This window comes from Camponotus vicinus, unplaced genomic scaffold (genome assembly GCF_025532165.1).
Source record: "Camponotus vicinus isolate PSW18456_S1 unplaced genomic scaffold, iyCamVici1.0 SCAF_6, whole genome shotgun sequence".
Classification (NCBI taxonomy): Eukaryota; Metazoa; Arthropoda; class Insecta; order Hymenoptera; family Formicidae; genus Camponotus; species Camponotus vicinus.
In genome coordinates, this window is record NW_028141978.1 from 13,796,220 (window position 1) to 13,810,444 (window position 14,225).

Here is a 14,225-nt window from a genome sequence, read left to right on the forward strand (position 1 = left end):
CGTCCATGTAATGTCCGCAACATACGCAGATGAGACATCCCTATTGACAGTCTACAAAAATCGAACTGTAGCATCAAAGACCCTACAAAAAGGTCTTGACTATTTTAATCTTGAACAAAGATGTAACACGTCAAGGCAAACGAAGTTAAATCGACGCATGTAACTCCCACTTCTTGCAGAGATTACTTTCTAGTCAAATAATTATTTTTTAAATGAGAATCGTATTGATTTTTAAATGTTAAAAATGTTAAAAATTTTCTATACTTTTGTTAGTAAACAATATCTATCTCCATATTTTTACAATTAAATATAATGTTCATATACAGTGTGTATTTTGTTTATAATTGCATATATAATATGTATAACGATTTTCTCGCAATTTGCACATCTTACATTTATCTAGTATTTGCGTTAGTATTAAACGGCTATTTGCACTTGATGGGGATAAATCTGATATGAACCGGATGAGAAGGACGAAGTATTATATCGGTCCTCAACTGAATATTCTTCAAATATTCAACGGGCTCCAAATAAAAATTGTGCACCAAAGGAGCTATCATAGCCTTCAATTCCAACATACCGAATCGTTGACTTAATAATACATAAAATTCGAAGTCTGTCAAAAACTATCAGCATGAAGAGAAACGATAATCACAACCAATTCACCTATGCAATTTCTTGGTCCTGCGCTGAATGGCAGATAGGAATAAGGATGACGATTCTGCATTTTTTCGGGCAAGAATCTATCTGGATCAAATACTTCTGGATTTGGCCAAAAATTAGGATCTCTGTGAGCTCCGTAAATATTAAGATGTAAGATCATTCCAGCAGGTACGACATATGAATCTGAAAAATATTACAGAATTTCAAAATTTATAATAAAAAATTTTAAATTAAAAAAAAAGAATTTTTTTGAGAAAAACAAAATGTACACAATATTGTACTTTTAAAATGTAATATAATATATTAAATTTTACGTTCGATAATATATGCTTCGTGTTATGTGACATAAAGTGATTAATTACGTAGTTTTACATCTTCCGCAGTATCTCGAAATATTAAAAACACGCTGGGATACAAACGTAGCGCTTCTCTTAAACATCTATCTAAATATGATAAATTTTGCAATGATTTCAATGCAAGTTTCCCTCCGTTCTCTTGCATCACGGTATTAACTTCAACCCTCACACGTTCCTATGACATCGATAATAATAATTAAAATATATTTTCAATTTTTTTTATATGCATAAATATAAATAAATTTATAATAAATCAAAATATATTGTTCACATTTGTTTTGAGATGTTTTAATTTTTTCGGAATTTTTATATATTGATTTATTACGTATAGAAAAATACACTGTAAAGAAAAACTTGATATTTGTATTACTTTAAATAAAAATTGCAATTTAAATAATATATCATAAAATATTGAGATGTACCTGAACATCTTTGTGTTCAGCTAATAATAACAAAGCAAACATTATGCCCGCTGCTGTAGTATCATGACCCTGCAATCAGATCATCATATTGTTTTATGTGCTTAGATAATATGTACAAAAAATTAAAAAAAATATTACATATGCGTACTTGAAACATGAAAGTATCGACTTCCTCTCTTATGTCCAAATCAGTTAAAGAACTTTCTCGAGATGCGGCTATTAAAAGGTCCAACATGGCTAGCCGTTATTTTTTAACTAGAAATAAGCAAGGCATATTAACGATTATCACATTTTTGTATATCACGCTTTAACTATATATAACATTGTTCTCGTTTAAAATTTAAACTTCCTTACAAATAGTAATTCTTAAAAATAGCAATAATTTATTTTTATATCGGACATATAACGCATCATTTCGTGTCATTATATATATATTTAATGTAAATAGTTTAATTTAGTGCAAGTATAATTTATAATTTTACATTGCGAAATTGAATTTAAGTTAGAAGCTCTGATTTCTTACATACTTCCAAATACTTCGACATCTTCTGCCTCGGTCTCTTTTTCATCTTCAAGATTCTTTAAGAATCGATTATTTGTGCGATCATGATAAAGTTTTCTTTCCGCGATAACCTATACACAAAATATTTAATTTTTGTATTAAATAGCAAAGGCATATAGTATTATATTATAAATATTAATAATATAATATGTTATTAATATTATGAGATTTATTGTAATTTTTAAAAGTGTTTGAAGGACTTGAGATAACATGACTTATAACGTACTTTCTCTGTAAATCCATGCAATATCTTCAAGATTTTTTTTTGTTTTCTTCCTTGTGGCGTAAGTGAGAATACTAAATCATTAAGCAACCAAGGCCTAGTTATTCTAAACCGAAATTCATTTATAGTTATATAATTTCAATAATAATGTTATTTTGTAAAAGCTTTATTTAAAGCCATCATGAAGTAATAGAGTAATCTTAACTCTAAATAATCATAGATTATAGACAATATATAAAAAATTTAAAACTATGTGTGAAGAAAAAGTTATGTAGATCCTTCTAAAAGCATTGTATTTTCGTTTTAGCTAAATATTTTTTTATCAAAGCTAAATATTTTTTAATCTAGAAATTTTGCCCACACAATTCATTTTTCTTAATTTTTCAATAGTTTCAAGATTGAAAGCAATTCGAAATAAAACATTTAATGGAGCATGCACAATACATTTTAATTGCCAATTACGGGCTTAAACAAATCAATATTTAACATTGATATAAACAGTTGGTCACCTTCACATGATTGTTTAATAATCAATCTATTTTTTAAAATGTATAGCTGTATCATTATAATGAAGGATCATAGATATGTCGCACAATTATTTATTATACTTTCATGTATTAAATTACCTATAAACTAACAATTCAATTATTTCGTGAATTGCATTTCGATACTGTTGTTGGAATTCGCCGAATTTTTGCAGAGAGACCCCCATGGCAGTTTCTAAAATGTATTTATTATACAGAGTTTCCAGAAATCGTGGACATAAAATGCACAGTATGATTGTCCATGCCAGCAGAAACAACTTTTTCCTCTGGCAAAAGTGCATTTAAATACTAGTTTTTAAACGGTAACAATTAATTAAATTACGCATAAATCACAGGAGTGGTGAAAGCAGACCCTAACAAAACATCATCGACAGCGACAGCGAGGAATTTACCGAATAGCGCAATAAAGACTGCAAAACGTTGCATCGGAGAGAGGAACCTGTGTCTCTTAAAAACTCTATGCTATTTGAAAAAAAATCAAAGAGCGGCGTTCTTACGCGATGCCGACAATAAATTTGTAAAGTGTATTCAGGAGTGTATTTTCAATACGCTCGAAGGTAACGTACCGCTCGAATCTAGCGAAAAAAAGCGCTTGTCCAAGCATAAAACGACTTTACGGCGCATCGCGGCAAAGCGGGGTAATTTGAAGACTAAAAGAAAACTATTGGTACAACGCGGAGGATTTTTACCCTATATTATCGGTCCTATACTCGGAGCTTTATTATCACGGATTATCGGCGAGTGAAAAGAAATACAATTCTTTATATTCTTTGTGAGGAAAAATAATAATATTTGGAAAAGTATTAAAAATGGAAAAGACTAAAAAAATGGTTTTAATTTCTACGGAAAATCTCGAAAAAATGCAACGAATGCAGCAGCAGCAGCAGCAAAATCAACAGTCGGAAAATGTTAATAATACGGAAAATGATAATAATAAATCTGTACGGACACCGGGAACCCCTTTATCGCGACTCGATGCGGAAATGTGTCGTATTCTCAATCTCTCAACTCCCGCCGACGAGGGTGAAAGATGGAAAATGTATAAAGAAGTACTTCAACGTTATCTTTACTTTGTTCGGGATGCAAAAAAGCGTTTTCGCAAAGATTCGCGTGGGGCTTTAAACGGCGACGCCGATGATAAAACTGAGCAAGACGAGGACATGTATTTGGAAGATGACGATACCGAAGAATTTACGCGTACTTTAATTAGTAGCGTTGAAGATGGAGGAGGAGGTGACGCTAATAGTTTCGGAAAAAAACGCGATCAATCGGCGGAAATGATTAAAAATATAATCGAAAGTGTGCCGAAAACTTATCGCTACAAAGCTCACACGCTATTGAAATATTTACTCGATGCTCCGTCGTCAAAGATCGGTTGGGATAGACAAGGACTCGTGACTATAAACGGTGCGGTTGTAACGGGTTCGAATATTAGCGATCTCATAAATGACGCGATACGCGAGAGAAAAACAGTAAAAGCAATCGGAAGAGTTCAGTTTGCGCGATTACTGCAGGACATAAACACACCTTCCAGTCTCATAGGAAATCGTAGTTTTTTACACGTAGGCAAAATAGCTCGTCGTATTAAAAGCAGCGAATTAGCAGCTGTTACTTCCACTCCGAAAACTCGTCGTTCACGCAGCAGGTTAAACGAGACAGTTGTATCCGAAGGAGATACGGTATTTATATCTGCCGATGAGGATGAGGATGAGGCCGATAAAACATTAGCAAGTAAGGACGAGAATTCCCCGACGAAGAAAGCAAGAGGTTTATTCGGTTGGAGCAAATTCTAATAAGATGGAACTCGAAAAATTATATTACGATCCTTCGCACTACGCGGGTTATTCAGCGACGGTCAATTTATCACGAGCGGCTAAGCCGAATTTTTCGCGTAACGAGGTTGTCGACTGGCTTAAATCGCAAGACGCGTACACGCTGCATCGTCCAGTACGACGAAAATTTCCGCGTTTACATTATAACGTGACAAATATCGATGATTTATGGGAGGCTGATTTAATCGATCTTCGTAATCTTAAGAGTTATAACGACGGATATTCCTATCTACTGGTGGTTATCGATGTACTTAGCAAATTTGCTTGGGTAGAACCTTTGCGCGATAAAACTTCGGCGTGCGTGATAAAGGCCTTTCAAAACATATTCTCGAGAAACAAAAAACGTTTACCCGTTTACCTACAAACCGACAAAGGTAAAGAATTTATCGCGAGCGCTGTACAAAAATTCTTAAAAGAAAAAAACATCCGATTTCGTGTAGCGCGAAATCCCGATATCAAAGCAGCTATAGTCGAACGTTTCAATAGAACACTTAAGGAGAGGATGTGGCGCTATTTTACACATAAAAATACTCGCCGTTATATCGATATTTTGCAGGATATTGTTCACGCTTACAATCATACTCGTCATTCTAGCATTAAAATGCAACCAGCGATCGTTACGTTGGAAAATGCGCGTATCGCGCGAGAAAATATGAATCGACGTTGGAATATCAATGCCGAAGATGCTGAAGGAAGAAAAAATCGCGGGCGCAAACAAAAGTGTAAATACAGAGCGGGCGAGCTCGTACGCATTAGTAGAGCAAAAGCAGCGTTTGAGAAAGGATACGAGGCGGGATGGAGTGAAGAAATATTTCGAATTCATCGCGTTCTCGAATGGAGAAGACCTCCTGTATACGAACTAAGCGATTTACAGGGCGAGGTTATAGACGGGATTTTTTACGAGCAGGAATTAACGCAAGTTATTAAAGACTTACGAGAGGGAGAATTTATCGTAGACCACGTGATAAAAACCAAGGGACGGGGCGACAATAAACAATTACTAGTTAGTTGGCGGGGATATCCTTCTAAATTCGATTCTTGGATATCAGCCTCGAGTTTAATATCAAAATGAGAGGGGAAGAATTTCACATAATCCTCCCGAGTAAGTAGCATGCGCTACTTTCCGGAAAATAAAACAACGTGTTTCACCACCGAATTACCTCAGCGTATAGACTTAAGCGGTCGTTGGGAAGTAGCGCTCACGGAGATCCAGTTTCCGTGTAGCTTTTTACATATACGCCCTGGAGAAGGAACAATAAAATTTATCGATATTAATAAGAGCATCGATGCGTTTTCTCATGCGGATGTCGAAGTATCACCAGGCGTTTATTCGAGCGTACGCGATATTATAGAGACAATGAATGACGCGTGCAAACCCGTAAAAGCCCATGTCGTTTGGGAATTAAAAGCTGGTGGTAAAGTTGTTATGAGACTTTCCTGCAAAGAGAGGAAATGCGATATGGAACATCATGTGCATTTTTCCGACAAGCTTTGTCGTATGCTCGGTTTTGATTCACGCTGTGGAAATTCGAACGATCTACTACCGATCTACTACAATCCTGACATTCCTCCTTCTTCGAGCATTGCTTTTCCAAAATTTCCTTTTGTACTCACGGGTGACGACTATATAATAGCCGACATACCAGCTAGTTTGTTGCGAGGTATTCCAGACAAACTTTTCGTCTACTGCGACATTTGCGAACCTTATATTACGGGCGATGTACAATCGCCTCTTCTTCGAATAGTCGCGCACGATGCACGAAACGATTATCCGTTTGCATCCACTCAGATAAAGCATTTTTCGCTCGCGCAATACATCGCGCTGCGGCGAACGAGTTTCCGTACGATCGAAATAGATATAAGAGATCAGCTGGGGAAGAGCATACCATTCGAATTCGGAACGTTGACGGTAACTTTGCATTTTAGGTGTATCGATTAGATATTATAAAATACACGGAATCCGCGAAAGAGAAAAACGCATTTGACCGTTCATTATTATTATTATTATTAATGGACTATTACTCGGTATATCGCGACGAATTACAGAACGGAGGCGGTCGCGGCGGCGGAATCCCGCGAGTTTTCGTCGGATCGCCCTATCAGCGCGGTCACGGAATCGGCAGTTTTCTCGGGGGATTATTCAGACGCGTACTACCATATTTAGGTAAAGCCGCGCGAGCTGTGGGAAAAGAAGCTTTACGGGCTGGCGTTAATGTAATCGAAGACGTCGAAAACAATACGCCATTTAAGGTAGCGGCCAAACACCGTTTTGAAGAATCGCGAGACAAACTCAAGAGAAAAGCCAAAGAAAAAATAAGTAGTCTAATGAAGAGTTCGGGATATAAGTCTGATGCGAAAATGCATGTAGCTCAGTTCCCTTTTGTCGGGCTTGATAATCACATCGCACGATCCGCAATAACATCGGCTCGCAAGCGATGACGGACGAGTAAGAAAATCAAAGCGGTTGGGAAAAAAAGAACGAGTACAAAAGCGCAGAGAAATAAAAAGAAGAAGAAAAGTCGTACGGTTGTGAAAAAAAGACTTAAGACGTCTGCGAAACGACGTAAAATCGGTAAAAAACGTACCGTATCCGATATATTTTCTTAAGCGGTTATATTCGGAGCATTCTAATTTAACGACGGTGGCGAGCGACGGACGACAGCGAGCAATTTGCGATAAAGAAATATGTCTTTTCTTCACACGCATTCGAGCGAGTGTTTAAAGAGCGAACTAGATCTCTTCTCTCTACCACCTACGCAAACTAGCATCGAAAATTCGCAATGGATTCATTACAAACCCGTGACCTCTCTCTCGGACGACTCGCCGATAGAATTCGTCATCCCCGGACACGGAGAAGAATATTTAGATCTCACGCACACCATGCTGAGTCTTCGTCTACGTGTAGAAACAAACGCCGATTCCGCGAGACAGGCTTCAGGAACAAGCGCCGAAAGAATAGCCGTAGGCCCTGTAAATCATTTGCTTCATTCTATCTTCAATCAAATCGACGTGTATTTCAATCAAAAGCTCGTGTCGCCTCCAAACAACGCTTACGCGTACCGAGCATACATAGAGGCGTTGTTAAATTATTCTTCACCCGCAAAAACTTCCCATCTAACTTCCTGTCTATGGGACATGGATGCACCCGGACACATGGACGATCTGTTGGAAACAAATCCCGGCAATCCCGCTCTCGCGAGACGCGCTCGTTACATTTCCGGAGGAAAGGCGTTAGATCTCGTAGGACATCTCTATTGCGACGTTTTCAATCAAGACAAATTTTTAATTAACGGTGTAGAAGTACGGTTGAGATTCGTTCGTTCGAAAGATTCGTTCTGTCTCATGGAAAGTAGCGGAACATCGAAAATTCACATTCTCGACGCTACCTTGCTCGTTAGAAGGGCGAAAATAAGCTCGGGTTTGTTACTCGCGCATGCTAGAATGATGAGTAAAGTTACAGCCAAGTATCCGCTCACGAGAGTCGAGGTTAAAACATTCACGATTCATAGCGGCGTTATGGGTGAATCGTTAGATAATGTAATACTCGGTCAATTACCGAAGCGAGTAATAGTCGGTTTCGTTAGTAATAAAGCGTTTAACGGTGACAGAAAATTAAATCCGTTTAATTTCAAGAACTACGGAATAAATTTCTTCTCGCTGTACGTCGATGGCACGCAAATCCCCAGTAGGCCTTTGCAACCAGCTTTCTCCGAGGAGAAACCGCTTTACATCGAAGCTTATCAAACGCTTTTCTCGGGAACAGGTATTCATTTTTTGAACGAGGGAAATTCTATAAGCAGAGACGACTATTTCAAAGGATATACTTTATTCGCTTTTGATCTTACTCCCGATCTATCCGCTAATTGCGCTGGACATTGGAATCTCGTCAAACATGGTAGTTTACGATTAGAAGTGCGATTCGTAAGAGCACTTTCCGAGACGATTAATTGTATTATCTATGCCGAATTCGATAATGTCATAGAAATCGACTCGTCTCGTCAGGTCATCGTCGATTTTTCGGGGTAAATTTTTTATAGACGCTTAAAATTGTTCCCCCTCTACTTCGCTCAAAACTCCGACATCAGTGCGCAACGTTTCGAAAAATATTCAGTTTCGTTGGAGACACGCTCGGCGTCGTTGTTTTACATAGAGCCTCGCGTCGAATCACATAAGTTTTTTCGTAAGATGGATATAGTCGTCGATATTCAGGGTTTCCGCGATGCGAAGAAAAAGTTTATCCCTAAGGAGGTTGCTATTGTAGCGATTGACGCTCCAATCGTCGATCATTGGATTATGATACCGACGCATTCGTTTGCCGAATTACCTGAAAACATAAGACAAGAAAACAACTGGCTCACGCGAAATCATCACGGCATTGAATGGTTCGATGGCGAAACTAATCCGAAATATTTTACATCGCAACTGCGGCAAATTACAAGATGCGTGCGTCACATTTATGTTAGAGGAAACGAGAAAGCGAGTTATTTGAGGAATCTACTTTCTAGAAATATATATAATTTGGAAGGCATCTCACCGGCATTCAAAAATCTGACGGTAGAAGAAGAGTGCGGACATCACGGATTTCGAAAATTCGGAATCTTTCATTGTGCATTACGCAACGCTTACAAATTAAAAAGCTGGATTGTTGCGCAAAATAATTTCAGCAGCGACGGAGACAGCATTACTCGAACGACTTGCAGTTCTCCCGAAATTTTGATAGTAAGCGACGACGACGACGACGATGAAAATGAAAATATTAAAGCACAATCAAATAATAAAATAGAGAAGAAAAATCTGCAAAAAATCGAACGTGCGGCTATTAACCGCCCCGCGCAAACAGAAAATCCGCTAGCTGTACAACCCGAAAACAAGCCACCAAAAGAAATTATTCAAATAATACCGCTTGTTCGCTCGTCTTCGCTGCAAACAAATGGACTCTCGCGAAATTCTGCAAGCATTGCGTCAGCTAGATGTCAAACATGTGGGAGTCTATCCTGCCGACAGATTGCCGATGGCGTGGACGAGGTCGACGGCCATCGTCGCTAATACGGACAATCTTAGCCCTGGAGAACACTGGATCGCTTTCTTCCTCGACGAAGACGGTACAGGGACATACTTCGATAGCTACGGAATACCGCCCTTGTATCCGGGTTTTTTCCTACGTCTCCGGCGAAATTCCAACATTTATCGATGGAATACCGAACAACTACAAGGGCTTTTCTCTCAAACCTGCGGACTCTACAGTTGTGTATTTTTATATTATATGTGCAGCGGTTACGATCTCGATGGATTTCTTAGTCTTTTTTCCGAAAATTGCAAATATAACGATCATTTAATCGTAGAATTATTTCATAAAATTTTTCTTCGCGAAAAAAAACATGAAAAATATAATGTTAATTAATAGCGTGTTTAATTGTAAGAAGATATAAAAAAAATTTTTGCGAAGTACTACGAATTGTATGCGGGTATATTAATAAATGTGAAAATTTTTTATCTTAATTCGTGTTTAATACTTTTAACTTTTCCCTTCTTCCTTTATAACACCCCCGCCTCGCGTTCAATCATTCGCATGTTCATCTTTTTACCTCTGTAGTGCAATGTAGTCTAATTATAATAATTATAATAATTATAATAATTATTGTCTCCTACTGAGATGCTTTGTCTCTTTTTCCGAGTGCGTCATGAACCGTTCGAGCGGAGGGGGCTTGTTTCGATATTCCATAGCGGGCCCCGAGACGGAGTGGGGAGGTAAGGATTGTTTCCTCGAGACATATGGTATACCGCCGGCTACCCTCCGAAAGTCGGTAGGTGGGGGGGTTCGTTCTGCCAAGACGTAGCGAGAGCGACTAAGAGCTAGGTAACGGGAATTTGACTCGGAACCCTATACAGGTGGGCCAGGGCTGGAGTGGGAGGAGGATTGCTTCTTCGAGTCTAGTACCGCGGAGGTAGGGAAATAAAAATTTGATAAAACGGCGACACAGCCGGCGTCGACCAATCGCAGCTCTGGGCCACTATGGTGCGAGCCAATCAAACAGCGCGTTTCACCATTGCATCGTAATCGCACAACTACAACTCGCGGCTGCGAATACCTTTCTTTTATACGCTTCCGGCTCTAATGACAGATTTACGTGGTATGTAGACGTAATGTAGAGTATCCTCCGGAAAGATACACGTGCGAATTCGTCTGGAGTCGATTGTTTCAAATCGAGCAATAAATATCCATGCGGCTTCGAGGTAGCGTCGTAGTACGCTTCTTCCATAAATTTTGGATCGTCGGGATATACTGACGCGCTAAATGACGAATTTGCGCACGATCGCGCAGATTTTTGAAAACTACTATATAATTCGCGTTGAGAGATATGTCGCGCTGTCCACGTCCCTGATGGAAAAGATTTTGCGAAATGAGTATAACGCTGAGATTCTTATGATGACTTCCTTTCGTAAATAGATCCACGATAGCGTCGCACGAAGACGATTCCCTCATAAGATCGTCGATTATCACCAATTTCGGAGAAAGCGCATCGTTAGAATAATCCTCCGGACGCGGTAACCCTTCGCGAAATTCGATTATATTTTTCCTCGATTTTATTAAAGCATTATCGCTATATTTGCTCTCGCTTTTCTCTTCTTCTCTCTCTCCCGTGTCGCAATGTAAGCACTGATACGCATCTTGCCACTCGGCGTAATAAAATAAAATTCTCTCGAATCGGACATCGGACATGCGGGATAAATGTCGAAGAAATGTTTTCACGAAAATTGTTTTCCCGCATCCCGTAGGACCGCAGACGATCGACGTCCAAGGATGTTTCCAGCGCACGTCCATTACACAAAATAATCGATTTCGCGTTTAGGAACAATCTCATAAATAAAAAAGTAAACGACGATATTTAACAACAATAATCTAAGAAAGAAAAAAATGCGCATGCTCCTCGAATATTATACAGGAATGTAAGAAGAAAATAAGCTTATTCGCGTGGGGCCCCATCCGCGCCGGCCACGTGCTCGCGCTAGCGTTCTCTGTTACGCGTGCGAGCGGAAAGCACCGCTGATTAGACGATACACGACGCGCGACCGCGAGTAAGCGTATTCGCGCGAGGGTAGGCTCGCATCGGCGACTTTCGCGAGCACCAACACTAATGAGCTTATAATTGATTCTCCATATACGCTTATAGTAAAAATAAAATGCTTAAATTCTGGAAAATATATTTTAAATCGATGTATCGCCTAAATTACAAAATACCTGTACATACTCGTATTTTATGAATCAACCGATAGCCGACTCAGACAAACACTATCCCCCCGTGATATAATAATAATATCTAGAGATTCTTAAAACCCTAAACACACGTTAAAAAACTAGAGACATTCAATAAAATAATCTCATCTTAAGATAACCGTCAATGGTTTTCATTTTAAAATAACCCCGCTATATTTGCAATAGTGATTAAGAAAACAATTCTGTTTCCAAATAATTTATGAAGATATGGAAAATATTCTCACCTTGAATCTACCCTAGCGAAACCCTCATCCTAAATCCTCAACCTATTTTTTTCTCATGCTGAAACAGCATATATACCGTATCGACTAAGAAATCTGATAAGATTTCACATTTTTTTTTAAATTAAACATTCAGATATACCCCCGCCCGTAATATCTATAAATTTATCATTCGAATCTTCCTTAATAAAACATCCCCTAAATATTTTTCCCGTGGTGAATCACTCGAGATATAGCTTAGAGAAAATTTTTAGAAGTTTCTCGGTATTTTTCTTTGATTATTGTAAAATATTTTGTTTGAATACGCATTTATGCTCACTTCTGCCCATATTATTTCCCCCCACTCTTTTTGCTTAGATTTTTTTTAGGTGGGAGAAGCAGTAATATAAGCGCGAGGGCAAACCGTGTATTCATTCGAATTTCGTCGTTAACAGAAGTTAAGTCTTGAGCGAAGAAGAAAAATTCTACGCAAATACGCTAACGTTGTTGTTGTGATTATTTTTTGCACAGTACATTTTTCGAGTTTGTTTCGAGTGGTTAATAGTAATGGCTGGAACGACGGAAATAGCCAGTTTTGTGAAATCCTCGCATGTTTGCGATATTAAGGAGCCGGGAAATGGAGACAATAAAATCGGCAACGGTGGAAGAAACCGACATTTGTTGCTATCAACAACATACGGACTTAATTCATCCTTCACTAAGAAGATACAAGTGGGATTGCAATCGACGAAGGAAGACTGTTTTGTTCCAATTGTTAAATTAACGAGCAATAATGCCGATGGGATTTGTCTCGACTCCGACACGTGGCAGCAATTTCAATCCTGCATGGAACATATGAGACAGTATTTGAACGACGATCAAAAAAGAACGGGAGGAATAAATCCGATTATTATTAACAATATCACCATCAACTTTACCAGCGCTTATGGCTCGAGGACTATTCTAGTGGCATACAAGGAAACCAACGAATATTCCGCGAGTAAGGAAGAACAACCTCCGTCGAAGAAACGAAAAACTTATAACACCGCTATCGTGATGCAGAAAGTTACTTTCCTCGGCTTGGAAAATATTATAAAATGCATAGATACGCATTTGTCGCAATTAATTAATATCGTTGATACTGTCAATACATGTGCTAACTATATAATAAACGAAATAGAATTAAAACTTCCCTCATCGTACATAGATTGCGAAATTATAAAACTCACAATTAAAGGAAATTATGAACAAATCGAACAAAGTGTTCGAACTCAAATTAATAATTTAACATTTTTAGATGTATATTTCAGCATTATATTTGTAGAGATACTTTCGCTTAAATTTAATGAAATTTCTCGTGCGATTTTACAAAAACGAAAATTTTATGAAAACCAATAAATAAATGTACATCGATAAAATATAATAAATAACATAACAAGTTTTTCTTTAAAAAAAAATTCACAGAGTACTTTTTACTACGTTTTCAACATATTTCCCGATATCTCCTTCTGTCCTTTACTGCGAACACGCAGCAACACGTCGTGTATTATTATTATTATTAGCATTAAACGTGTATTTTTTCTTATAAAGAAACAAATAATTTTAAAAATTTATTATATTCGTGCAATAGCTATGGTCGACGCAAAATAAAAATCTTTGACAAATAAAATAATTACAAATTTTTTTTTATTACGCCTAGTTTTTAAGAAATCATATGCGTAAACCATTACTTAATTAAGGTAATTAGCAAAATGTTTAGCGTCAGTTGCTTTCTCGAAAAACAAAATAAGAAATGAAATAGATTATTCGCGCTACGGTGAAAAATATAATTACAATACGGTATATACGACTTCAAGAAATTTCAAACTTCTACATTTTTTATGGACTTCTCCGTGCGCTGATAAAGGTTTGTTTGATTTTCCTTTTTGAGCGGGGAGGAAAATATATAAAATGGACAACGCTTAACCGAATATAAGCATTTTCGAGATTTTCTTTGCCCGAGGAAACTTGTACGATTTTCACTCGCGTGTTATTCCTTTAAGAAAAAAATGGCGTGTAATAAAAATTTGATATCGAGTTGTGCAAAGTTGGCTGCGAGTTTATCTCCAAAGATCAATTCCGCGAGCTACATTTCCAAATTAACGGA

At 37.8% G+C, this 14,225-nt stretch overlaps 1 protein-coding gene and 1 pseudogene across 1 annotated transcript; one reads left to right on the forward strand and one right to left on the reverse strand.

The window, feature by feature from the left end:
- Positions 1-425: 425 nt before the first annotated feature.
- LOC145973633 (cytochrome P450 4C1-like) overlaps positions 426-14,225 on the reverse strand; it is a 28,663-nt pseudogene continuing 14,863 nt past the window's right edge.
- LOC145973634 (uncharacterized) lies at positions 8,330-9,671 on the forward strand. The gene has a single exon (XM_083103150.1). The coding sequence runs from the start codon at positions 8,789-8,791 to the stop codon at positions 9,647-9,649; it is 861 nt and encodes a 286-aa protein (XP_082959276.1). The 5' UTR covers positions 8,330-8,788; the 3' UTR covers positions 9,650-9,671.

Excerpts from the sequence above, each read along its gene's own strand:
- LOC145973634 (XM_083103150.1), top strand. The coding sequence starts at position 8,789 with ATGGATATAGTCGTCGATATTCAGGGTTTCCGCGATGCGAAGAAAAAG.